The following is a 26,770-nucleotide window of genomic DNA, read 5'->3' on the forward strand; positions in this document are numbered from 1 at the left end:
CGGCTCCCTAAGACCATTGCTGCAATTCTGCCTGGACAGCTCAGAATACTAATAAAGACCGTTCGTTGACCACTGTTTGGCGTTGGTTGTGTGTCATTATAACCGTGCTGTAATATGAATGCCTTTATTAGTTGTGTTCGATTGGCTATATGATTTTTAGAGGCATCTATTTTGTTGTCGGCTAATAAAGACCGCGCTGGAATATGACTGCCTTTTCCTGTGTTGTTTGATTGATACCCAGGGATTAAAGTTCTCCTCAATTCTATTCCAAATCGCGATGGATCTCCCGTCAATTTTCTACCTGCTGCATATGATTTCTAGAGGCATACTACAATCTATTTTGATGTCAGTATTGGGTAGCCTATATAAACAATAATAGAGAGCATATACAAGAACAATGAATCTCACTGCATGTATGATGTAGGCATGCCTTTCAATACATGAACTTGAATTCCATCATGTTTGTGTGCGGGACTCACAAGGCTGTTGTCACAATGGGTGGTACCGGTACAGTAATAATTACAGTCCACACAATATCACGATCCATGCCATAGCCTATGTTCTATTAGGACATGATCTGTGACGACAAATGTTCTAGAATGTTTGATTAAGATATCATACTCTGACAGCATGCCTATGAGCAACAAAAACGCGAACTTGAATCCCATCATATACATAGTCTGTCCACTATCTGCATGGTGTCATTGCAATGCGTTTTCTATTCTTTCTTATACAGTAAAAAGGGGGAAGAACACTATATTCATATGACTTATTCTGCTTACAGCTTCGAAATTCCACTTGTTTCGTTTAACGTAAAGCCTTTTAAATATAATCAAAACGTTCCCGTGTTTCGGCGGTCTGTGCGCAAAATAATAACGAGTTGAGCTTTATGATTTATGATGAATTGAAAATGGGGGACCCTGATGTAAACAAGACGAAAGTTGGTCTGCATCCCCAATTAACAATTGTATGTACTGAGCTGTACTGTACTGTACCCATTCTGCAATCTGTTAATAAACTTTTCAATCAATCAATCAATCAAGCTACGCGGAGCGCAGTCAGTCAGTAGCCTACACCCCGTATATTCCGATAACGCTATATAAACCATGCTGCATTCATTCTGAGAGAAAGATCTATTATTCCAAATGCTATTTATAGGGTTTTGACCATAATTACACTACTGTTGCTATTTTACAATGAACTATAATGAACTACGGTTCGTACAGAACATGCCAGTGTTATTATGCACAGAAGCTCATTTCCTTGTTGTAATAATATATTCTACCACTGGGCGTCAGGTAAGTGTGGTCTGACCTGTGCGTAGATGTAAGCACGGAGTCAAGTTCAAATCGAAATTGATGAATCCCACTCTTTGCTTAGAAATGATCGTACGCACAGGGTAAGCACAGATCTGTGCGTAGAACACGTTGATGAATGAGGGCCCAGGACCTGTCTAGATGTACTGTGTGACAGCTGGGAGGCCACCCTCACACTAGAAGAAGCACCGCACACCACAAGTCAGACCACGATCACGTCCAGTACACAAGCCCGGAGGCCAACCACCGAAACATCAGTTGAACAGATTCACAAACCGTGGTTGTCAGGATAATTATGGGAATCGATGGTGAGAAAGAGAGAGAGAGAGAGAGAGAGAGAGAGAGAGAGAGAGAGAGAGAGAGAGAGAGAGAGAGAGAGAGAGAGAGAGAGAGAGAAATGAAGAGAGAGCAAGTCAGAGAAAGAATGAACTCCACAAAAAGGAATTTTCTTTTTGCGTGTCTCTGAGCGATTCAACAGTTGGTCGAAAACAAGTGGCTGATTTATTGGCTATGCCATGTGAGAGGCATCTTACTACACATCTGGATTGTTTTCCTCTTGTTTTTGTGTAAAATAGTTTTAAGACATAGCATTTGTGGGGGTTTTCTGAGGTAACAACATCTTGAGAGCACGCATAACAAAGATCATCGATTCCAAATGTCTAGATTATTCCGATACCTCACCTCATAATCATCAACGTCGTTTATAAAGGCAGAGATATCCATAACAAATTCAGGAAAAGCACACACACGAAATGTTTTCCAAAAGTGATCAAGAGTTCACTTCAAGAGTTCAAGTGTGTGCGTAGCTGGGGGGAGGATATATTATGGGATGGGAGGTGTGACGCTCAGTGCGTTAATGAGACCCCGTTGTCTTGGCTCACGGTAGTAGAACCTCCCAATGGACTTCATGTTCTGTATGCCAGGCTCCCAGACTCACCGGCCCAAGACCCAGTGAGTCAGCTAGGCCAAAAAAGCAAACAGGATATTGACAATAACACAATTTGGAGTCTGACTGAGACACTGTGCAAAGACATTTGGTATGACATGCTGTCTACAGTACAGTATGCTCCAGACACGTACTGTCTACAGTAATACAGTATGCTCCAGACTCATACTGTCTCTGCTCCAGACTCATACTGTCTCTGCTCCAGACTCATACTGTCTCTGCTCCAGACTCATACTGTCTCTGCTCCAGACTCATACTGTCTCTGCTCCAGACTCACACTGTCTCTGCTCCAGACTCATACTGTCTCTGCTCCAGACTCACATACTGTCTCTACTCCAGACTCACATACTGTCTCTGCTCCAGACTCATACTGTCTCTGCTCCAGACTCATACTGTCTCTGCTCCAGACTCATACTGTCTCTGCTCCAGACTCATACTGAGGGGGGACTTGAGTCGGACTAGACACCTCTCCTAGACCTGTGTTGATTTTCTCCTAACCAGACTGAACAATGACTTGAGACACTAGACTTGCTTGTGACTTGAAGGTTAAGACTTGAGAGATTTGCTTGCGACTTGATGGTTAAGACTTGAGACTTTCTTGCGACTTGATGGTTAGGACTTGAGACTTGTGACTTGGAGGTTAAGATTTGAGACTTTCTTGTGACTTGATGGTTAAGACTTGAGACTTTCTTGCGACTTGATGGTTAAGACTTGAGAGATTTGCTTGCGACTTGATGGTTAAGACTTGAGACTTGTGACTTGGAGGTTAAGATTTGAGTCTTTCTTGCGACTTGATGGTTAGGACTTGAGACTTGTGACTTGGAGGTTAATATTTGAGACTTTCTTGTGACTTGATGGTTAAGACTTGAGACTTTCTTGTGACTTGATGGTTAAGACTTGAGACTTTCTAGCGACTTGATGGTTAAAACTTGAGACTTGTGACTTGGAGGTTAAGATTTGAGACTTTCTTGCGACTTGATGGTTAAGACTTGAGAGACTTTCTTGCGACTTGATGGTTAAGACTTGAGACTTGCTTGCGACTTGATGGTTAAGACTTGCACATGTGTGACTTACTCCCACCTCAGCTGGAATGTTACTCTCAATGGAGGGAATAAACAAGCTAATGTTTAAAGAATCAGCATCAAGAATGAAGTGTGAGCGTGCTCTGCATGCAATTTACGAGCAATCAATTGCAGACCCACAGAATTTTTCTCTTAAAACGGCATTAGTGGCACTATTTAATGGAGCTGTCGAGACCACAATGGCGTGATCCTCCTGTATTAAATGCTTTGTTGCTTGGGTCCACTGAAGGTGAGTTATTTGCCTTTATCTGAGACTTTGCATATGGGTTTTCACTAAATAAATAAAAAAAAGACACCAGTAATGATTCTTTGCTGATGGTTTCTTTGCATGTAATGTTGAGTGACTCTGGTGTGTTCTGAGCTAGGAGAGGCGAGGTGACACGGTTCTTCTCAGACACGTGAGTTTATTTGGTCAAGGATATCAGTACATGGTAATGTGGAGGAATACTTTTTGTTTGTCCCAAGACAATAGTTTAAATCTCACACTTTGGGGAGAGCCAAGCCCTCAGCCCTCTCTACTCTTAAGGCCAGTGTCTGCTTCTCTCCCTCACTGCGCACTCCTCTCAGCAAGCTCATTTAACCTACATTGTACTGTGTGTTTCACCGTTAAACCTATATTGATCATGAAGATCCGTCTATGACCATAATTGATGAGTCCAGTTCCACAGTAATGTAATGATCTGAATATTTTTTATATACAAAAATAAAGTATGTCAGTATTAAGACATTCATTTTTTAAATTAATTTGAAAACCTTGTAATGTTAACAAGACAACAGAGTATTGTTACATCAGAAAACACATTTATTCCCAAAATGGATCGCCTTTCAACCGCCTGTGACCGATACTTATGATTACTTTCCCTAACCATTTTGTCAAGCATTTCTTTATGATGCAGCCTCTACAGTATGTATATTTAAAAAAAGATTATAATAAATAAATAAATTGTATATCCGCTAATGCAAGCTAATCATGCGATTAACACGTAAAACATGTTTTGGGTAATTGACAGCCCTATATTATATAGTATATATTATACCATATATTATATATAAAATATATAAAAATCTATATAATTGGAAATCAAATCAAATCTAAATTTGTATTGAATCTTAAAATGTGTGTATTGTTGGGAAGTGTATTCTTGTGTTTGTAGTTTGCTTTTTGTTGTTTCTATTTTGTGTCCATAGATATGGGGTGGGGAAGTTTGGGCCCCGTTGGGGCGGGGTTGGGGTTCGCGGTCTCGGGCTGGTGGGGGCCCCTGGTTCGGTGTCTCGGTGAGTCGAAGTGTTAAAGAGGAATTATGCTCTGGCTCGCCGGGGCGCCGGATTCGGGGTCCTCACGGGGCGGTGATCTTGGTTGTCGATGCTGGGGCTGATAGTCTCACCTTATGGTACATATATATATATATATATATATATATATTTTTTTTTTGTATTATTTTTCTTCCTTTATAGATTTAATTCATATTATAACTAATTTATTTTCATTATCCTGTTTATCTTGTCATTATTGTTGTTATTATTATTATGATTATTATTATTGCTGTTATTGTCCTTTGATGTCTTGTTTATTATTATTGTTACTGTATTGTGTTGTCTTGTTTCATGTAAAAAAAGGAAAAAATTCAAAAGATTTGATAAAAAAAAAAGTGTGTGTATTGTTACACCCTTAGTAGCACATCTGCACTCTGTGTGGCCACTAAACCAACACTGATTTCCACAACAATATCATCAAAGATTCGATGACGAGAGTTGATCACTGAAGAATGTAGCTTTGAATGGAAACAGCCATTCTATCAATTACATTTCTATGTCATCGAAACATGCAATCCATACAAATTCTGTATAATATCTAAATACCTTTTTATGATATGTTTTTTTGGGCAAGAATAAAGCAGCTCTAGGGTCACCTCGGCTCTATAGGGTCACAGCTCCGTCCTGAATCACTGAGATTTGTTCTGATCATAATCGTGTGTGTACAACCGTAGAGGTGTGGGCCACAGATTGTAGAATGGTGGTAACAAATACAAAACGCACAGTGTATCTGCTGAAACGCTGCCAAAACCCCCTGGAAAAATAAATACACCATCACAGCGCTGCCTGGAATCATATAAATGTGGCACTGCATCACTCTAATTATCTTATTTCTATTTTTACAATTTTCCCCATACTGACTTTATGATGGCAACACCCAGACGAACGCTAGCAAAGGTTTGAGGTGAAAACGTATGGTTTGACACTTTCGGCAGGAAACGTGGTACAGGAATTCTCTGGAAATTGCTCCAGCTATTGCTTTAGGAAAGTATTTTGCCTTTATTAGGCAATTATCACCTAGAGGAGCTGGCATAGATGCTGGGCTTGTTGAACTAATGATAATCATTAACAGTGTTTACAGCACTTTCCAACATCCCCAAAATGTTTTACGGCTCAATGCAGGACAATATACATTAAAAGACACCATTCACCTATTGACAAAAAACAACTTTGTATTTTTTTGTTTGACAGCTGTGTCCTCCCTACACACTTTCCCTAACACCAGGAAATATATCCCTACACACTTTCCCTAACACCAATAACGGTCCCTACACACTTTCCCTAACACCAAGGACTGTGTCCCTGCACACTTTCCCTAACACCAGGAAATATATCCCTACACACTTTCCCTAACACCGAGGACAGTGTCCCTACACACTTTCCCTAACACCAAGGACTGTGTCCCTACACACTTTCCCTAACACCAAGGACTGTGTCCCTACACACTTTCCCTAACACCAAGGACTGTGTCCCTACACACTTTCCCTAACACCAAGGACGGTGTCCCTACACACTTTCCCTAACACCAAGGACTGTGTCCCTACACACTTTCCCTAACACCAAGGACTGTGTCCCTACACACTTTCCCTAACACCAAGGACAGTGTCCCTACACACTTTCCCTAACACCAAGGACTGTGTCCCTACACACTTTCCCTAACACCAAGGACTGTGTCCCTAGACACTTTCCCTAACACCAAGGACGGTGTCCCTACACACTTTCCCTAACACCAAGGACGGTGTCCCTACACACTTTCCCTAACACCAAGGACTGTGTCCCTGCACCCTTTCCCTAACACCAGAAACGGTGTCCCTACACACTTTCCCTAACACCAGAAACGGTGTCCCTACACACTTTCCCTAACACCAGAAACGGTGTCCCTACACACTTTCCCTAACACCAGAAACGGTGTCCCTACACACCTTCCCTAACACCAGAAACGGTGTCCCTACACACCTTCCCTAACACCAGAAACGGTGTCCCTACACACTTTCCCTAACACCAGAAACGGTGTCCCTACATACCTTCCCTAACACCAGAAACGGTGTCCCTACACACTTTCCCTAACACCAGAAACGGTGTCCCTACACACTTTCCCTAACACCAGAAACGGTGTCCCTACACACTTTCCCTAACACCAGAAACGGTGTCCCTACACACTTTCCCTAACACCAGGAACGGTGTCCCTACACACCTTCCCTAACACCAGGAACTGGTGCCACAAGTGGCCTAAAGAAACAACTGTCCACCAACTGCTAAGAGACATCTCAGTTAACACGAGAAGGTCAGTGTTGCAGCACATTGCATCATCTTAATCACTGAATAAAATATTGAAAATAGTTTGTGGGGACAGAGTGAGATGCATATCTTACTGTATGACATCAACCAATATTTGTCCCAAGAAGTGACGCAACTCGTTTCGTGGGTTTTGTTTCCCCATTTCTCCGGCCCTCCAGGCCCCCGAAGGACCAGTTAAACTAACACACTATCAAGGAAGACAAATTACATTCGCCTTTCGAAGAGGACTTAAAAATACGCAATTAAACAGAAAAACAACCACATTAGCTACAGTAGGTGCCGGGAGATGTTCACACTCAGCATCTCCAGATGGGAAACATTAGATCTGTTGTTCTTTAGTCTTCCAGACAGGGCTCAACTTGTAGTGTCTGGGAGAAGTGGTATGGTGTGGGGTCTATAACAAAGCCAGCCAAAGGTGAGCCCTGGTGGTTGTAAGCATCAGTCTCTCCAATCTTCATGTTTTACTTAGATTGAAAAGGTTCTGCGGTTGCTCTGTGTTGTGGGCAAGTTGCATGCACCCTAAGGACCCATTGACCGTATTCACAGAGCGGCCATTTTGCTCCTTGGGTGGGAACAGGGTGGAAAGGAATCCCATCCTGAGAAATGACATCCAAGAGCACAATGGCCGCCATGTGACTGATGAAAGCCATTCAAAACGCTACGAACTTCAAGGAGACAGTACATCTGAAAATGATTCCTAAACAAAACTGCCTTTTTTGGAGAAACAACGTTTTGGATATGACATCAGTGATACCCAAATATGAAACAGCTGTATGGAACAGCTCGCTGAAAGGCTGGGTCTCTGTGTTGGTACGAGATTGACAAGTATAAATTTCTCATACAGAGTATGACTACAATAAAATGTGTTGCCCAAACAGGTTCTACTTTTATATTCTTTTAACCTCTTAACAGGCACCCAGAAAAGTGGAATTCTTTTTACTTGAACTTGAGGACTGCATACTTTTTTGGCAAAGCTTAGCTTTATACTTTATGCTTATAGCACATGCATGAGCCTGGTCTCTTTTGAAAGATAACATTCTGAAGTTATTAACGCAATGACCAGGAAGGGGAGGGGGGAAATTGGCATAACGACTTAATTGGGATGGGAGAAAAATACTGAAAAATAGGAGGAGAAAAAGTAGATAAAAAAAAGAGAGAGATCCGTGTAAACTGTGCGAAAAAAGAAAAGCTCTCAAATCCATTTCCTCATCCACGGCCGTTCATTCTGAAGTGTGATTGACTTCTGGTTTTCGCTCGTCAACTTTCACCTAGATCCCTTATTGGTGGGATATCATTGGAAAGGTACACTCATTGGCTACAATGCTGACCAATCATTTTCGCCATCAGCAGATGATCGGCAGTTCTGGAGCGTCGGGAGTCAGGGGTGGTCATCTGACGCGCGGGCGCGTAAAAAGACGCTCACCTGACATATTGTCATGTAACTCGAGAACTGAGGCACAGATTTATATGTTCGGCGAAAAATGCAGCCCCGAACCGCTAGACGCTCGCAAAGTGCCGCGACTTTCATATACGTCCCGGTGCACGTTATGTGGTTAAATATACTTAATTTTTTATTATTTATTTTGTAATTAAATAAAGTTAATTTAAAGAAATTTTCCTTGCAGCAGAATTATAAAAATGTGGGGGTAAAAACTGGATTAAGACCCTTTTGAATGAAAAGGCAATTGTATTATAAAAGAAAATAATAATACATGTATGTGGAATCCTACTGTAATCCTGCGGGTAAAACCAAATACAGTCAAATATCTTTATTCAGTCATAAATAAGAGAAACGTCATCCCATCATATTTTGACCATTCTCACCTCACCTAATCCGCGGTACACTTCCGACAACAGGTTCAGTTTGAACCCTGTATGGTTTCTGAGCAGACGGCTGCCAGTTAGTCTGGAGCCCCTCTCCATCTGCTGCGCACACTGCCACAACATGCCGCTCCCTTCACGCCTCCTTTTTTGTCCGTAAAAAAGCAGTAAAAAAAAAGAAAACACATTGGTTTGGATAATTATAAAAAGGTATACCGGCTGGTTTTGGTTAATTAGACCGAGGTATTGGCGTCTTGGCCGACCACTTTATTAACAGCACGTTGAGTCGTCTGCCTGTCGCTGCTCGGGAGTCTGTACCAAATGGACGCACTAACGTACTGTAAACACTGCAAACAGATAAAAAATGCCCATCTTAAAACAAGTCATTCAACCTTCTATCAAGTCTTACAATCATATTTTCACGTGTGTGGGAATTTATAAAAATTTGTTTCCAAGATAAAAACAAGCTTGTTCCAAGAAATCTCTCAAAACAAGCAAATAATGCAGAACCTGCCCGATTTCAAAAACACCATCCAATAGTTCAGACGGATGAGAACGATTGTGATTCTCATCCCACGGACAGACGCCTATGCTTAAAATACATGAAGGTGCATTTATTTTTTGCAGTGTATTTGTTTCTTCGCTATACACCACCCACACAACTCGGTGACCTGTAGCATGGGAAGCTATATCACGCCATCCCACCAATAGAACAATAGCTCACCCGTTCCCATAACCCCTGTAACTATCTGGTCCTAATGTATCAAACGTCTAAAATAGCCTCCTTTTTTCCGTTTGTGTTGCTGGATATTCTTTTTCGTTGATTCTTTTCAGATCGCACAGGCGCCCCGAGAGGACAGCGAAATGATACAGTGGGACGATCCCTAATTAGGCCTATCACTTGTTCGCCTCGATCGACTATTGTGAGCGCTGAGACGCCCCCCCATTATGAGGGATGACTTCAGGCTCGGCTCCTTGTCCCAATAAGAGGATGATTGAGGTGGTTTTAACAATGGAGGGCTGAGGAGGAGAGAGCGACATGGTAATTGATGGAGGTAAGGTGATCTGGATTGCTTGCTGATGGATGCAGGGAGGGGACACACTTACAGGGGCTGACACCTGAGACGCCGCCTCACATTCCTGGCCCCGTCCCGCCAGCGCGGTGTCCACCCCGGGCAACGGGCCTGCTCCAGATGACAGAGCGAGAGGGAGATGGAGAGAGAGAGAGCACACAACACACACACATCATGCATTTGGGATTACACGTTTTGAAATATTGAACGTTAAAGTTTTCTTATCCCAGTGAACAAAATTAACAGAACAATTAATTGATAATAATAATAATAATAATAATAATAATAATAATAATAATAATAATAATAATAATAATAATAATAATAATAATAATAATAATAATAATAATAATAATAATAATAATAATAATAATAATAATAATAATAATAATAATAATAATAATAATAATAATAATAATAATAATAATAATAATAATAATAATAATAATAATTAATTTGATTTATATAGCGCTTTTCAAGAACCCAAAGATGCCGATACTTAGCATTTCTACCCGTCTAAATAAACAAAACAAAACAAAAACATAGAAATTTTTTGTTGAGCTTACATAATATGAATATATCACATTCCTGACCCAAATGTCAGAGAGAACCTCAGTGACTCCAAGGTCCCACAACATTAAGAATTAGATCTGATCATATATTTAGCATTTTACTAGCATTTTTAGATTATATATTAGATAAGATTTAGATGATTGGATTATTAGATTATATATTGCATATTTGCATATTTAGCTTTTAGCATTTCGTATTATTATTATTATTATTATTATTATTATTTTTTTTTTTTTTTTATTGTTATATATTAGATTCGATTTAGATTATTCATCTTTTCATCTCATCGTTAAGGAGTGTCTGGTTGACAGACGGTGTGTCTGGTTGACAGACTGTGTGTCTGGTTGAGGAGCAGGCGGACAGGTAACTCACAGGTGATGTCAGGCACGGCTGGCTCTGTGACGCAGGGCTTGTGCTGGTCTTCCGCTCTGGTGTGAGACAGACTGTCCCCCTGCAGCCTAGAGACAACACACAACACACACAGGGGCCAATTTACAAAGGGATTGCACTGCTTTTTCTGACGCAATATCTGTGCAAATAGCCCCCAAAACAAACCTTGCTATTCACAAAGCACTCACAAAGGGTGAAATACCGTGCTAACCGTCTGTAGTGTGGTAGTGAAAGGTTAACCTTCTGTAGTGTGGTAGTGAAAGGTTAACCTTCTGTAGTGTGGTAGTGAAAGGGTTCATTTGATTTGAGTCATTGAGGGAAAGATTTGGAATGTGTGATATCACATATTCTGACAAGCATTAGCTTCAGCTTTAGTGACGCAACGCTTCCTGGAACACGTGACATAATGACATCGCTTCAACTCAATAACTCTCAAACCAACCGAATTTGCACAAGACAGGTTTGTCGTTTTGGTATATGTGTGAGATTGTGAGCAGAATAAATCTGCTTCATTTGGTCGCTTTAGTGTCCCTTTAACAACACTATAACAACAACAACAACAACAACTGCAGTGTTGTTGACAACGGAGAGTAGGGAAGATTAGTGACTGAATCTGCTGATCTGTTTCTAGGGGCGGCCACCGCAAAAACCACAGTCTGGGGTAACTGATCTGCTTGAGCTACCTGTGAAATCAGGTTTATTTTCCTCTCCGACTGTATATCTGTACCTAGATTGTCAGAACCCGAGCAGACGCTAGGTCTATTTCACTGGGAGATGATAAGAGGGGGACAAAAAGGAAGTTGTACTGTGGGTTTCTAATCTTCAGCCTCTGGGAACCGTACCAAGACAGGAAGGATAGAGATTGTCAGAACCTGAGCAGATGGTGGGTCTCTTTCACTTTGAGATGATAAGAGGGCAAAAAAAAGGAAGTTGCTCTGTGGGTTCTTCCTAATCTCTCGCTTCAGCCTCTGGAACGGTACCAAGGCGAGAGCTTGTGGGTAGAGATCCTATCTCTTCGTCAGATCTCCTCATCCCTTCGTGGAAAGAAATCCGAAATAGGTGCATTATTCAAATGAAATCAAAGGAATGTGTCAGTTAGATGTTAGATGTTAAAGCGTGTAGGAATACAAACGATTTAACTTTTAGAATTAGGTAGAAAATGGGGATTTGAGAGTCAGATGGATAGTTACTGAACGTGTCACTAGGAAGCCAAGTAGAAGCCATTCTGGAGGGATTTTGTTAGGTCTGAGCCTTGAGTAGCCTAAGTGAGAGTTAATCGGTGGCTTCTATCAGGCCTCATTAGTTCTTGCATCTTTTTTTCTTTGGTGAACAAATATTTATCATACAAAAACAGGTAGGGTCAACAGATATTTGTATGGATAAAAACAGCAAGAAAAAAAAGGAGAAAAGAGAAAAGAAAGAGTGAACAAATACTGAGCAGGTAGATAGATGGGTGTAAAACATATATTAATATACTCATATTTATCATTATCATGGTGCCCCTGAAGTACAGTAAAGTGCTAGCGATTATATAAAAAAAGGAAAAAAAGGAAAACTGCCCAGTGGAATCTGCTTACCCTTAAATCACGACTGTCCCTTATCATCAGACCTGCGTTCCGAGCCCCTATGGTCTTTTCAAAGCTATCTGTTGGGAGCTAGGTGGGAGCGGGTTTTGGGAAGACTTGGCCAAACATAGCTAAACATACAAAAGAGATTTAATGTTCTCTGAGAGGCGAAAGACAAAACAGGATCGGAATGCTTTTCTCACTGGGAACGTTAACTACCCATCTTCTCTCCATTTTGCGGTCCTGCGGGAGATAAGTTGGCTGGACGTAGCTCTGTCCCCCCCCCCCCCGATAGCATTTACCGTACGCCATAAATGCACAGCGTTTATTTTTCTGCGGTATTATTTATAAAGACTGCAAATTGTGTCATATATCATACGTAATTACACGCTACTTTAGTCGCAGAATTCTTTCACCGAACACCATTTTCATCGGCGTGTAGCCATTTGTGGAAGACAAAGGAAAATAAACCCGTAGGCTTCATGGTGTAACTGCATTCCTCCCCCACACGCCACAGCACTCGTGACCTGCTCTACCTCTGTGACCACCAGCAGAACACAGTGCGTTCAAAGTGCATTCTCTCTCTCCCTCTCTCACTCCCCCCCACCCTCAGTCTCTCCTTGTCTTTTTCTTTCGTTATAGAACCACTGAGTAGATCCAGAAACCACTGTCCTACAACCCCGTCCCTCTGAACGAAAGCAGCCCCTGGTAGCCGCAGGTCCCGGCGGCCACCACCACTCACTCTGTGCATTCCAGATATGAAAACAATTAATTTAATGAGGAGTACAAGTCCCACAGAAGTCCGTGGAGAGATCCCCCCGTACCCCCCGAGGGCTGTGCCACCAACCCCCCCCCCCCCCCCCCCCCCCCCCCCGACCAACCATACACATGCACACAGGCCTGGGATGTGTTTTGCACACAGGGGTTCTGCCGCGGAGCGAAGAGCCTGGTTAAAGAGAGGACTGGCGGTGGTTGTTGTAGTAGAGAGGTGGGTCGGGTGGAACCACAGCTATAACCCTCAGGGCCGGGGACATGTGCCCACTGCACACACAGGGCCCCACACTGCACTTCACACCTCTCAGTGGCCAGGAGAGAACCAGGGGAAGCAGTTGGCTTCCTGACCTGCCACCGCTGGTTAGGAGCCACACACACACACACACACACACGCACGCACGCACACACACACACACACACACACACACACACACACACACACACACACACACACACACACACACACACACACACACACACACACACACACACACACACACACACACACACACACACACACACACACACACACACACACACACACACACACACACACACACACACACACACACACACACACACACACACACACACACACACACACACACACACACACACACACACACACACACACACACACACACACACACACACACACACACACACACACACACACACACACACACACACACACACACACACACACACACACACACACACACACACACACACACACACACACACACACACACACACACACACACACACACAGAGCGACTGTGCCATAGCCGTAGAGAGGCTAGAGAGGTGTAGCGGGGCGGTCAAAGATAGGCTCATACTAAGAGGAGACAGAGGTAAAGATAGGCTTATACTAAGAGGAGACAGAAGTAAAGATAGGCTTATACTAAGAGGAGACAGAGGTAAAGATAGGCTCATACTAAGAGGAGACAGAGGTAAAGATAGGCTCATACTAAGAGGAGACAGAGGTAAAGATAGGCTCATACTAAGAGAGGAGACAGAGGTAAAGATAGGCTCATACTAAGAGGAGACAGAGGTAAAGATAGGCTCATACTAAGAGGAGACAGAGGTAAAGATAGGCTCATACTTAGAGGAGACAGAGGTAAAGATAGGCTCATACTAAGAGAGGAGACAGAGGTAAAGATAGGCTCATACTAAGAGAGGAGACAGAGGTAAAGATAGGCTCATACTAAGAGGAGACAGAGGTAAAGATAGGCTCATACTTAGAGGAGACAGAGGTAAAGATAGGCTCATACTAAGAGGAGACAGAGGTTTGAATGTGGGGGATAATGTCGGCAGGCGTCGAACGGAACTACTTACTACAAGCGAAACGAGATCAATACATGGTATTTGGAGAACATCATGTGTTACAATAACCGGAGTCGCTTTTAGTAAAGTTCAAATTTATCGCAGCTCGACCCCACTTTGGGTTGCAACCCGTACTTTGAGAACCGCTGGTATAGACTATCATGTGCCTCCTCCGATACATGTGGAGTTGCCAGACGCTTCTTTTCACCTGACAGCGAGGAGGAGTTTCACTGGGTTCACACTATCTCCCCCAGATCCCCTCCCTGCTGAACAGGTGCCCCGACCAACCAGTAGGAGTCGCTATTGTAACAACCAGGACTCAAACACCCGTTTGACCAAGAAGCCAGAAGTACCGCTACCGGGAACCAACCCGGGGCTCTGCGGAGGCAGGTGAGTGCTTAGACCTCATACACCCAGACGCCCCAAGTCTGTATCTAATATACATACATACATACACTGACCTAAACCAATGAGTGGATATTTCTACTTTATGGTAAAAACGAATGCATCCTGTGGGAAACGTATCTGAATTATAGGACTTGATGATGATGTATCCTTGCGGAAAAGTGCATTTAATTAACCCTGTCACTACCACACTACCAAAGGGTTAACCCTTTCACCGTGACAATACAGAAGGTTAACCCATTCACTGCCACACAACAAAGGGTTAACCCTTTCACAACCACACTACAGAAGGTTAACCCTTTCACTATCACACTACAGAAGGTTAACCCTTTGTAGTGTGGCAGTTAACCCTTTGTAGTGTGACAGTTAACCTTCTGTAGTGTGGTTATGAAAGTGTTAATTAAACAACTCTTGCCACCTTTTTAATCTCCTGAAAAGGAACACATGGATCTGGGGCAGACCATGTCTTGAGTCCTGGACACTTACTGCATCCAGGAGCACTGCTGTGAATGAATAAGCAGCCGCTTAGGGAGCAACGAGAGGGTTGTGGGTTTCACGCTGTGGGTGTGAAAACGTCACCTTTTCCTTGGCTCTGGGCGCCGCAGGTGCTGCTGAACAACCGCAGCTCAGTCCCATTCACTCCGTCTTAACCCGGTGGTTCTCAATCCGGGGGTTGGGACCCCGCCAGGGGGCCACAAGATGATGTTTGGAGGTCGCAAGATATATATATATATATATATATATACGAAATACATGATCATATTATCAGTAGGGATTAGGGGTGTAACGGTACACAAAGACCACTGTTCGGTACGTACCTCGGTTTTGAAGTCACGGTTCGGTACAGGTTTTCGGTACAGTGGGGGAAAGTTTGGCTTTCCATGTTCCACTCAGGAGTGATGTAGTGTGCAGTAACTAGTTGTACTTGTAGGGCTGTCAACGAATAGTCTATATTGAAATTAATAATCGACTTGAAAAAAAAGAAATAATAATAATTATTATATTAGATTGTGAAAAAAACAGCCCCCGGTGGGCGGTCGTTAGTGGTTAACATACCGTTGTATTAGTTCGGTACACAGCTGTTCGGTACGGTACGGTACACACTGAAACGGTTCGGTACGGATACGTATACACCCCTAGTAGCGATGCTTCTTTTTTCATGAAATAATCCAAAATATAATGATCATATTATCAGCATTGGATGCTTTCTTTCTTATGAGATAAATAACTGCCGTGGACTGGAGGAGCTGGATTGTGGACTGTAACTAATTCATTAATTAACATCATGATTGGACTGGTTTCTTTTATCTTCTCTTCCATTTCACCACTTTTAGCTCTATTTTAGCCCTATTTTAGCTCTTCTTTTTAGCCCTATGTATTTGCCCATCTTTGTTTTTAACATGTACTAAATAAGTGTATGTCATGTATTAACTGTTTCTAGTAACTGTTTTTAAATGGCTGTTATGCTGTGATGGACATCTGAATCTCCCCTCGGGGATAAATAAAAGTTTTCGATCAATAATATTTGTCTATAGTGTCTATACATCTCAGCCTACATCCAATTATCAATTCAATTAATAAATGTATTAAAAGAAAATGGGCCCACTAACTCATAAACCAAAATACGCTTTGACAACCTCCGCTCCTCGCCAACTATAGACGTAGTGACTAAAGTAGCATGCTTTTGGAACGAGAGAGCAGGGCACAATAATAATGGGACCATCATAGGCCTGTTTCCTGTGAGTGGAGTTCACATGCGGCCAAAAGGGACAGTGTGTTTTGAGTGGTGCTGATGGAGTTCACATGCGGCCAAAAGGGACAGTGTGCTTTGAGTGGTACTGATGGGCATGTGAGGAATGCTTGTTCAACTCGGGGGCAGAGTCCACAGGTCCAGACAGGGACATGCAGTACTGCTGCCCCCCCCCCCCCCCCCCCCCCCCCTGTCACATGTAGAGAACTAGAGGAAATCCAACCGGAGCTAAGTGTCTCATAGGGAGGTGTAGTCTGACGTCACTGGTTGTTCCAACCGCTATAGGGATTTATCATTGAGAAAATTATCGGCTATTGTAACAATTCTGCCGCATGGAATTTGAAAAACGTTCCACTTTTGCACAAAATGAGTTCCCTTCTATCACTAACATTATTGTTTAAAAAAAATTTATTGAAATAAAATTCTGCAATTTTTTTTTAATGATTAATTGCGAATATTTTCATGTTGAGCTATAGATTGTGGATGAATAAGCACAGAAAGGTACACCATGCCAATGTTAATGCTTTATTTGTTTTTAACGAGACGATTTAGAAATGGGCAATGGGGAAATGCATTGGGTTGGACAGAGGGTGGAACACGAAAAACGGCAATGACGTAACCACTACACCTCTTACAACAAGTCTTATTGACTTATTGACCTAGATGTAACACTGAACGTCACAGGAAGTCCTTCATTCCGACAGCCGTTAGACTCTATAATGCATCACTGTGCCTCACTGCATCACCGAGCACAGGGTGACAGTACAGCCTGGTGAAATCTTCCTGGACACTTTTCACTTTACATTTTCACACTTATTACTGTACATTTCACTGTATATTTCTGTATATTTTTGGCTGGATAGTTGTATATTTAAGATTTTGAGAATGTATATACATACCACCAATGTATATCCCGGACCGTATTTTATTCTTTATTCTATTTTATTCTTATTTTTAATATTATTATTAAAATAAGTCACTTGTTCCTATTTTAGTCCTATTAACTACCTAAATGTTTATTGTTGTTCAATGTGAGCGATCTGTAGTGGATTATTAAAGGATTTCTATTCTATTCTATTCTATTCTATTAACCTGTTTCATCAGCATTTGGAATAAAAACCAGTCGGTATATTGATATTGGCCAACATGGGTAGGGGGGGTGGGAGCAGTCAGCGGAATCAAAATATCGGTATTGGCCTCAAAACACCATTATGGGTGCAATCCATAATTGAAAGTGTTGGGAGTGGGACCAGATGAAATGTTCTACTCTTACTCAGTAGTGGGTGTGCAATCTTTGGCTTGGAACTGGTGCTAAACCAAGAGCCAGACAGAGACAGTGTGGGAGCAAGGTCACATTTCTACAGTAGTTGTGTGTCGGTACAGATGTGAGACACACTGAGACCATCTTTGTCTCATCGGCTGGGTCCCTCTGAGAGGCAGGTTTAAGAGTCGGGCCCCAGAGCAGGGCAAGGTTTGATAGATGTTTCTGGGAATCTCATCGGGACAGTTAAAAGCCCACCACTGTAAAGTCTTTGTCAGGACCACTCTTCTCTCCATCTCTCTGAGGTAACCTTTGACCCCTGCCTTTACTGCCCTCTGTTCACGGGAGCACACACTGTGTGTGTGTGTGTGTGTGTGTGTGTGTGTGTGTGTGTGTGTGCGGTGTACCGTATAATCAGTTGATTCAAACCAAGTATTTCAAATATGTGTGTGTGTGATTGTGTGTGTGCTTGCTTGCTTGTGGATCCATGCATGTGTGTGTGTGTGTGTCTGTGTGTGTGTGTGTGTGTGTGTGTCTGTTTGCGTGCTTACATGTGTATTTGCAATAACCCTGGCTGTTTTTAGAGTTCCGTGCGTCCAGAATAGCACCGAGGCATTGCCACATGTGTCCACTGCTCCTCCTGCCTGAGCGATCTGTTTATGACTCTGCCACTAACCAAACATCAGTATGAGAGGCCGGGGCTCTTGAGCCAATAAAACTTGGGAGAAGGATTCAGTGGTCAGGTTAAAGAGGACGCAAGCAGGAATTCGGCCCGGAAGCAGGAAGATTGAGGGAGCGAGAGCAGATGTCTGACATTTCAGCCCCCGAGAGCCAAGACTCTCTTTGACAGAACTCATGACAGAACAAACAAATCTACGTTCGTAAAGTTGTCGTTTTGGCCAACGTGGCTAAGAAGGCTGCCACAGCATGTTTTATTATGCCGTCACGGAGATCAACATGTCGGTTCGGAGCGTGAGACTCGAGAAGGTTGGTGTGTTACCACGGCACTGCCAGCGCTTTGGTATGAAGTTACCGGTGGCGAGTGTGTGATGCACTTGAGAGCCTCATGCACTGTGCACATATACGTAAACATTGATCCTTTCCATGACAAAAATGACTGACATAAAAATGGCAGTTTCCTCCGAAACTACCGCACGATACTTAAACTATCACGAGCTTTGACAATAAGTAAATTATTTAGGAACGCAAATAAAAACAACCAAAATGGATTGCTTTACTGTTCTTGTGTTGTTAGTTTCCGTACATTGGGCAACAAGTACTTAATTGGAACCCATTTGTGGGTTTTTTTCGGTTCATTTTTTGTGCCGCGTCACTCCTTCTCATGACTACGTAGAGACGCCGCATGTAATTTCCTCCAAACTGCCTCTCTGATCCCAATCAGATCCTCCTACTGTAGGTAGCGATAAGCCACATAAACCATAAACCGTCCAAATTAAACACTGACGCAGAGCCTCGGAGACCGCCGTTACCGTGCGTGTGTGCATAAGCCCAAGCTGATAAGCAGCACGAATGAATGAGGAGTTAAGAAACAAACGAAATACCTAACCCCCCCCCCCCCTCCAAACGGAGGAGGAGGGCAGGCCTGGTGTCTCACCCCCCGCCGCTACCCACTCTATATCTCGCCGCGGCATCAGGTCAGGGCGCTGCCTGTGCCTGCCTCAGGTGTATCACGCACCGCGGGGCGACCAGACATCCCCCAGCGCTACACTGATGCTCTGGATCGAGAGCGGGAAACGTGTCGGAAGAGAAAAAGTGAGGATAAAGAAAGAGAGCGAGGGGGTGGGGGGGGGGGGGGGGTGATAACAGAGAGATAGATATCAGCATCGGGAGAGCCTGGCTAGAAGCTGAACGGTGGAATGCAGTTCAAGATATGATATGCTGCTCCTGATCTGCGTCGGATTCTGTCGTTGATGGGTACGGACAGAGTGAGAGAGAGTGAGGAGTAGTGAACTGGAGAGAGAAGGAAACAAAACAAAAAGATAAGATGGAAAATGCTGAGAATAAAGGCACAATGCTGGAAGGAAAAAAAGACAAAATAATGTTTGCACCTTATAGGAAAAAATAAGCAACCTGACCTGCGTGCTCCAGCGACTTCTGTGGGTTGAGTCTTTGTGAAGTTACTCAGAGACCTCATGTAGATAGTACTATCCCAACGTGAGTAAGCTCCATTTGAATTTATTTGACTCTATGGCAGCTCTTGTAGAGCTGTACTGTATCCTAGGTGAGATTTTAGGCCGGTGCCCTCACCCTCACCAGGACCATATATACCTGGCATGCAGACCTAATCGCTCACTAACTAACTCATCTACTATGTCAAACTAATAGGCTAGAGATCATCTTTAACACAGAAAGAGCAACCTTTAACCCTTTCACTACCGCACTACAGACGGTTAACTGTAGTGCGGTAGTGAAAGGGTTCATCTTCTGTAGTGTGGTTGTGAAAGGGTTCATTAAAAAGACGTAATAAAATAATGGGTAGGGGGGATCACCCACATGTAAAATGTCTATCTGCTCTTATGTCTTCTCTATTTATTCATATAGAATAAATCATTTTACAATTTCTTCTTTTTGGCCTGGCAGCTGGCCCCCAGATGGATGACACCCTGGGCCCTGCTAAAAACATAATCACGGTTCTGTATCTTGCACATGAAAGCTGGTTCACACTTGCATACACCCTCTCACACTCATTCATCTTCATACTCGCACCTAGACACACACATCTGTTTGCATACACACACACATTCATACTTTCACCCCCCTCCCTACTCCTCCGTTTTTTTTGTACATAGGCTGTGCATGTGTTTATTTGTTTATGATTCTTAACTGTGTTTTTATTTTAGTATATTATATAATTTATTGTACTCCTGTTGGACCAGATCGACATTGTAAATAAGAACCTGTTCTTAATGTTTTATCTGGCTAAATAAAGGTAATATATAGATTTGCACAAGGGGCTGCAACGCAACCGGGTTTGTGGGAATCCATAGGAAGCAGAGGCTCCTGCACTTCAGCGGAGATGAAAATCGATCATCAGTTCATACGGTCGGTCGTCACAACTGAACACAGATGAGGGGGGAAAAAGGCGCTATGCCTTCCGACAAGCTTGTCAACAGCGCTAACAAAGTTGATTGCGCATGGTCTAAACCAGGGGTTCTCAAACTTTTTTATACCACGACTATTTACTTGCCAATGCGCGACCCCACTGTCACCTACCCATGACCCCACTTTGGGTCACGACCAGTAGTTTGAGAACTGCTGGTCTAAACCGAGCTCGACTCTTGCAGAGCTCTGCTGTACAGAATCCCATGATGCCTCTTAGTCATCATAGTACCGCAGAGGAAGGGGCGGGATGGGAGCGCTCGGGAGGAGGAGGAGAGCAGTGGGAGCACGTATCCTACCTGGCACAGCTAGAGCAGATGTTCAGCGTGACTTTGGCCTGGGGCTCAGCCTGATAGGAGCTACGGCCCTGGCTGAACTTGCTGCCGGACGGAGCCAAGCCCGTCACTCCCTCCATCCGCAGGTCATCTAAGTCCTCTGTAGGAGAGAGATAGAGAGAAAGAGAGGGAGGGAGAAAGAGACAGAGATAGATAAAAAGAGAGACATAGAGAGAAACAAAGAGAGATAGAGAGTGAGAGTGAGAGAGTGAGAGTGAGAGAGAGATAGATACAAAGAGAGACATAGATACACAAAGAGAGTGAGAGATAGTGAGAGAAAGATAGGGAGAACGAGACAGAGATAGAGAAAAAGAGAGACATGGAGAGACACAAAGAGAGAGAGTGAGAGTGAGAGAGAGAGAGAGAGAGAGAGAGAGAGAGAGAGAGAGAGAGAGAGAGAGAGAGAGAGAGAGAGAGAGAGAGATAGAGGGATAAAGAGACAGAGATAGAGAAAAGAGAGACATAGAGAGACACAAAGAGAGAGAGTGAGAGAAAGAGAGGGATAAAGAGACAGAAGATAGAGAAAAGGAGAGACACAATAGAGAGAGAGAGAGTGCGAGTGAGAGAAAGAGACCGAGAGAGAGAAAAAGAGAGACATAGAGAGACACAAAGAGAGAGGTGAAGTGAGAGAGAGAGAGAGAGAGAGAGAGAGAGAGAGAGAGAGAGAGAGAGAGAGAGAGAGAGAGAGAGAGGAGAGAGAGAGAGAGAGAGAGAGAGAGAGAGAGAGAGAGAGAGAGAGAGAGAGAGAGAGAGGGGGGGGGGGGGGGGGGGGGAGTCATAATCACTCTCTATAGTCACTATGAGCGCCAGTGGCCACGGATGCCTCTTCAGAGCCAGAGCTCCACCATGTGTGCAGCAACACAGCAAAACAAACAGTCACGATGCATTATCCTGCAGCGACACTGGAACATACAACCATTTGTTACGAGGAGGGATATCAGAGAGCCGATGACAGCCTTACGTCATGGCAACAGAAAACAGGAAGCCTATAGGGGGCGGGCCAAAGGGCAATGATGTGGAGGAGGAGAGGAAGAGGAGGAGAGAGAGATAGATGGAGGGGTGGATGGATTTGTCTGATCACTGCCTGTGTCTCACAGACACACACAGACACGCAGACACACACACACACACAACACACACACACACACACACACACACACACACACACACACACACACACACACACACACACACACACACACACACACACACACACACACACACACACACACACACACACACACACACACAACACACCACACACACACTCCTTTCCCTGTGACTCGCTAAGAGGAGGTCCATGTGTAGCAGACACGCAAGTGTCCTCCTGATCCTAAACTCTTTCTCCCCCATCTGTCTTTTTCTCACTCTCTCTCACACACACACACGCACACACACACACACACACACGGACACCACACACACACACACACACACACACACACACACACACGACACACACGGACACACACGGACATATACACACACACACACACACACACACACACACACACACACACACACACACACACACACACACACACACACACACACACACACACACACCACACACACAACACCACACGACACACACACGGACATATACACACACACACACACACCGACACACACGGACACACGGACACACACACGCACATATACACACACACACACACAACACAAACACACACACAGACATATACACACAACACACACACACACACACACAACACACACACACACCACACACACACACAAACACACACACACACAACCAGTGAGGTTAACAGGTGCAGAGAGGACAGGGAGTCTGGCAGCTATCAGCCAAGTCATGATCCTTAACCTGATAAGCTGTAGGCCGTATTTCACCTAAAGGTACATGCCTAAGTAAATGGAAGATTGCTCCACTTCTGCAAGGTCAATTTGCATGTTCTTGGTATCTAGGAACATCTAGGGACCTGGGGGTATGTATTTCCAGTGTCAGAAATATTGTGTCTGTTACTAGGCTTGAGTAATTGTGATGAAACAAGGAGAATATAAATTACGATTTATGATTTGTGCATCTTTGATCAAAAATGTATACGGGTAGGAGAAAATGCTCACTGAGCTCATTCACCACCTTATTGAGATCATGTGTACAAAAAATCTAAGCAAATGAACCGCGGGAAGATGATTAAACAGAAGGATTTGTAGATACAGTAATTAATGATAATCGATTTTAATTATAAATTCATATTTGACCTTGAACTTGACCTTGACCTTATTATGGCCAAATCATACATCTATGGATATGGAAAATGCTCCTCTTTCCAATGGCAGGGTTGAATCTGGATTTAGTCTTTTCTTGCGTTTTTACGATAATTAGCATTTCCGATAAATTTGTATTTCCGATAAATCGTATAAAACATCGGTAAAAATGAAAATATACACTTTGACTACTGTTTTTGATAGGGTTATGGTCTTTACTCTTGGCTACAAAAAAAATATTTAAAAACATTGACCTCTTAACATCCAAGGGCCCACATGTGGACGATTCTTTGCCGACCTCTAGTGGCTCGGGTGTGCATTTCTTTAATACAATATATAGATAGGATAAAGCCCTATTTGTTGCATGTCGATTGCCTTTTCAGGTGACAAAATCCGTTCAGGCGCCCGATATGTGAGGCGTGCCCCAAAGTACGCAAAAGTACACATTATCACCCCCGACTCCCGGGGCTCTAGCTCCGTCAATCATTTGGCGATCTCGAAAATCTTTGGACAGGGTTGTAGCCAATGAGTGTGGCTTTCCAATGATACCCCATGATATGATAATTGTCTAATCGAACACGATTGATCTAATACGGTCTCTATTGATCGATTTATGATAAAGAAAAGAAAAGTCCCTACAGGGGGACCTTAAGGCTTAACAGAACACACACCACAAAGTACACTACACACACACACACACACACACACACACACACACACACACACACACACACACACACACACACACACACACACACACACACGTTGAATTCCTGGCCGTGGCCCTGGTCTGAGGTGAACTTTCAGCACTCTGTGATCAGTTATCAGCTCGATGGGAGCGACAGAAAACCATGCATAATAAGGTTTGCATTGCGGACTCACAACAACAGCATGATCTCAAACAGAACTCGCATCAATAACAACAGGTCACAGGTTTTATTAGCAAGCGGCCCTGGAGTCGGATAATAGAGAGAGAGAGAGAGAGAGAGAGAGAGAGAGAGAGAGAGAGAGAGAGAGAGAGAGAGAGAGAGAGAGAGAGAGAGAGAGAGAGAGAGAGAGAGAGAGAGAGAGAGAGAGAGAGAGAGAGAGAGAGAGCACAGTAATGGTTTGATAAACATAGCTGAGGATCAAAGCCGGGACGTGAAATCAGCCAGACGGTTCTGGTTTTGGGGTCGTTCTTGAGAGGTGAAAGATATTGCGGAACATTCCATGTTATGGGAACAAGTGGATGTCTGGTCTCTGTCAGCTGAGTATACTCTATATCAGACGAAGAATCGTATAACTCCACTTTTATGATTCCGGATGGGACAATGTCCTCGAGCTTTGTTATCTAAATAAAAGATGGCGTGTCGTAGCGGTGCGTTGGTTCGTAGTTAAAGACGACTGCTCTCTTGTGGTCCATCACATTCACACAGCAAACAAACACGTGAACCGGTCCCCGAAAACAAAACAGACAAATTATGTAAAATACTTTATCTGAAGGGTTCAATTGGTTAAGTAAGATAAACAAGCTTTTTTTTCTTTTCTTTTTTTTATAACAAGCACTTTCACATTTTAAATAAATCATTCTGTTACATACTCGACTCGACAGCGTGTACACTGCGACAACGTTTTAAATAAATCATACTGTTGCGGAACATACTCGACAGGGTGTATACACTGCGACAACGTTTTAAATAAATCATACTGTTGCGGAACATACTCGACAGGGTGTATACACTGCGACAACGTTTTAAATAAATCATACTGTTGCGGAACATACTCAACAGGGTGTATACACTGCGACAACGTTTTAAATAAATCATACAGTTACAGACATTACTTGACAAACGCTTTCGTCCCGTGTCATCACACCGGAGGAATTTTCCCCCAAACTACTGGGTGACTTTCCATTCTCACTGCTATTGTTTTTCCTGGCACATGTACTATGTAACATGCACCTGTGTGTGTAAATGTGTTGTGTCTGTCTGTCTGTGTCTGTGTGTGTATGTGTGTGTATGTGCGTGCATGCGTGCGCGCGCGAGTGTGTGCACAGTCACATAAAACCAACACAGATACTTTTTTCACTCGGAGATCGCGTTACCGGGCCCCCCGGTACGAGAGGAGGCCTCACACCTTGAAAGGAGAGAACGCATGACTAATCACCAGATTAGAGGAGAGAGAGAGAGACACTCGTCCACTCCGTCCATCAGTGTGGCTCAGGTCCGGTCCCCCTCTCCCCTGCCTCTCCTCTGGGTACTGGGTAGCAGTGTGTGGGGGTACAGTGTCACTAGTTGGGTCCGGTCCCCCTCTCCCCTGCCTCTCCTCTGGGTACTGGGTAGCAGTGTGTGGGGGTACAGTGTCACTAGTTGGGTCCGGTCCCCCTCTCCCCTGCCTCTCCTCTGGGTACTGGGTAGCAGGGTGTGGGGGTACAGTGTCACTAGTCGGGTCCGGTCCCCCTCTCCCCTGCCTCTCCTCTGGGTACTGGGTAGCAGTGTGTGGGGGTACAGTGTCACTAGTTGGGTCCGGTCCCCCCTCTCCCCTGCCTCTCCTCTGGGTACTGGGTAGCAGTGTGTGGGGGTACAGTGTCACTAGTTGGGTCCGGTCCCCCTCTCCCCTGCCTCTCCTCTGGGTACTGGGTAGCAGTGTGTGGGGGTACAGTGTCACTAGTTGGGTCCGGTCCCCCTCTCCCCTGCCTCTCCTCTGGGTACTGGGCAGCAGTGTGTGGGGGTGCAGTGTCACCTAGTTGGGTCCGGTCCCCCTCTCCCCTGCCTCTCCTCTGGGTACTGGGTAGCAGTGTGTGGGGGTACAGTGTCACTAGTCTAGGTACTGGGGGGATACATGTCTGAGGCCTCTCTTGGAAGAGCCTGAGGTGTCGCACTATGATTTCTACCTTTAATGTCATGGCAGTTGCTCCCGACACAGAAAAACACATCTTTCAATAATTAAATAAAAGCAACAGAACCTCACACAGATCAACCCCCCCCCCCCCCCCCCTTCCCCTGACAGCAGTGGTGTCAGAACATCACACAGACCCCCCCCCTCCCCGCCCTGACATCAGTGGTGTTAGTCTGGGCTGAATCAGAACCTCACACAGATCACCCCCCACCCCCCCTGACAGCAGTGATGTTAGAGTCTGGGGCTGCATGGGTCTGAGAACAGAGTATTGTTTTGGTGCGAGAGGAGAGAGGGACA

The 26,770-nt window shown here is 44.0% G+C and overlaps 1 protein-coding gene across 1 annotated transcript in view; it reads right to left on the reverse strand.

The window, feature by feature from the left end:
- Positions 1–26,770, reverse strand: part of cUnh8orf34 (chromosome Un C8orf34 homolog) — a gene marked incomplete at both ends in the record, with an annotated part of 268,122 nt that overhangs the window by 53,583 nt on the left and 187,769 nt on the right. The window contains 3 exon segments of the mRNA XM_084325912.1: positions 9,885–9,961; positions 10,796–10,881; positions 21,314–21,449. Coding sequence (XP_084182038.1) covers positions 9,885–9,961; positions 10,796–10,881; positions 21,314–21,449 — 299 coding nt within the window.

The sequence above is a fragment of the Notolepis coatsorum genome, assembly GCF_963971535.1.
Source record: "Notolepis coatsorum genome assembly, chromosome: 12".
In the NCBI taxonomy this organism is placed as follows: Eukaryota; Metazoa; Chordata; class Actinopteri; order Aulopiformes; family Paralepididae; genus Notolepis; species Notolepis coatsorum.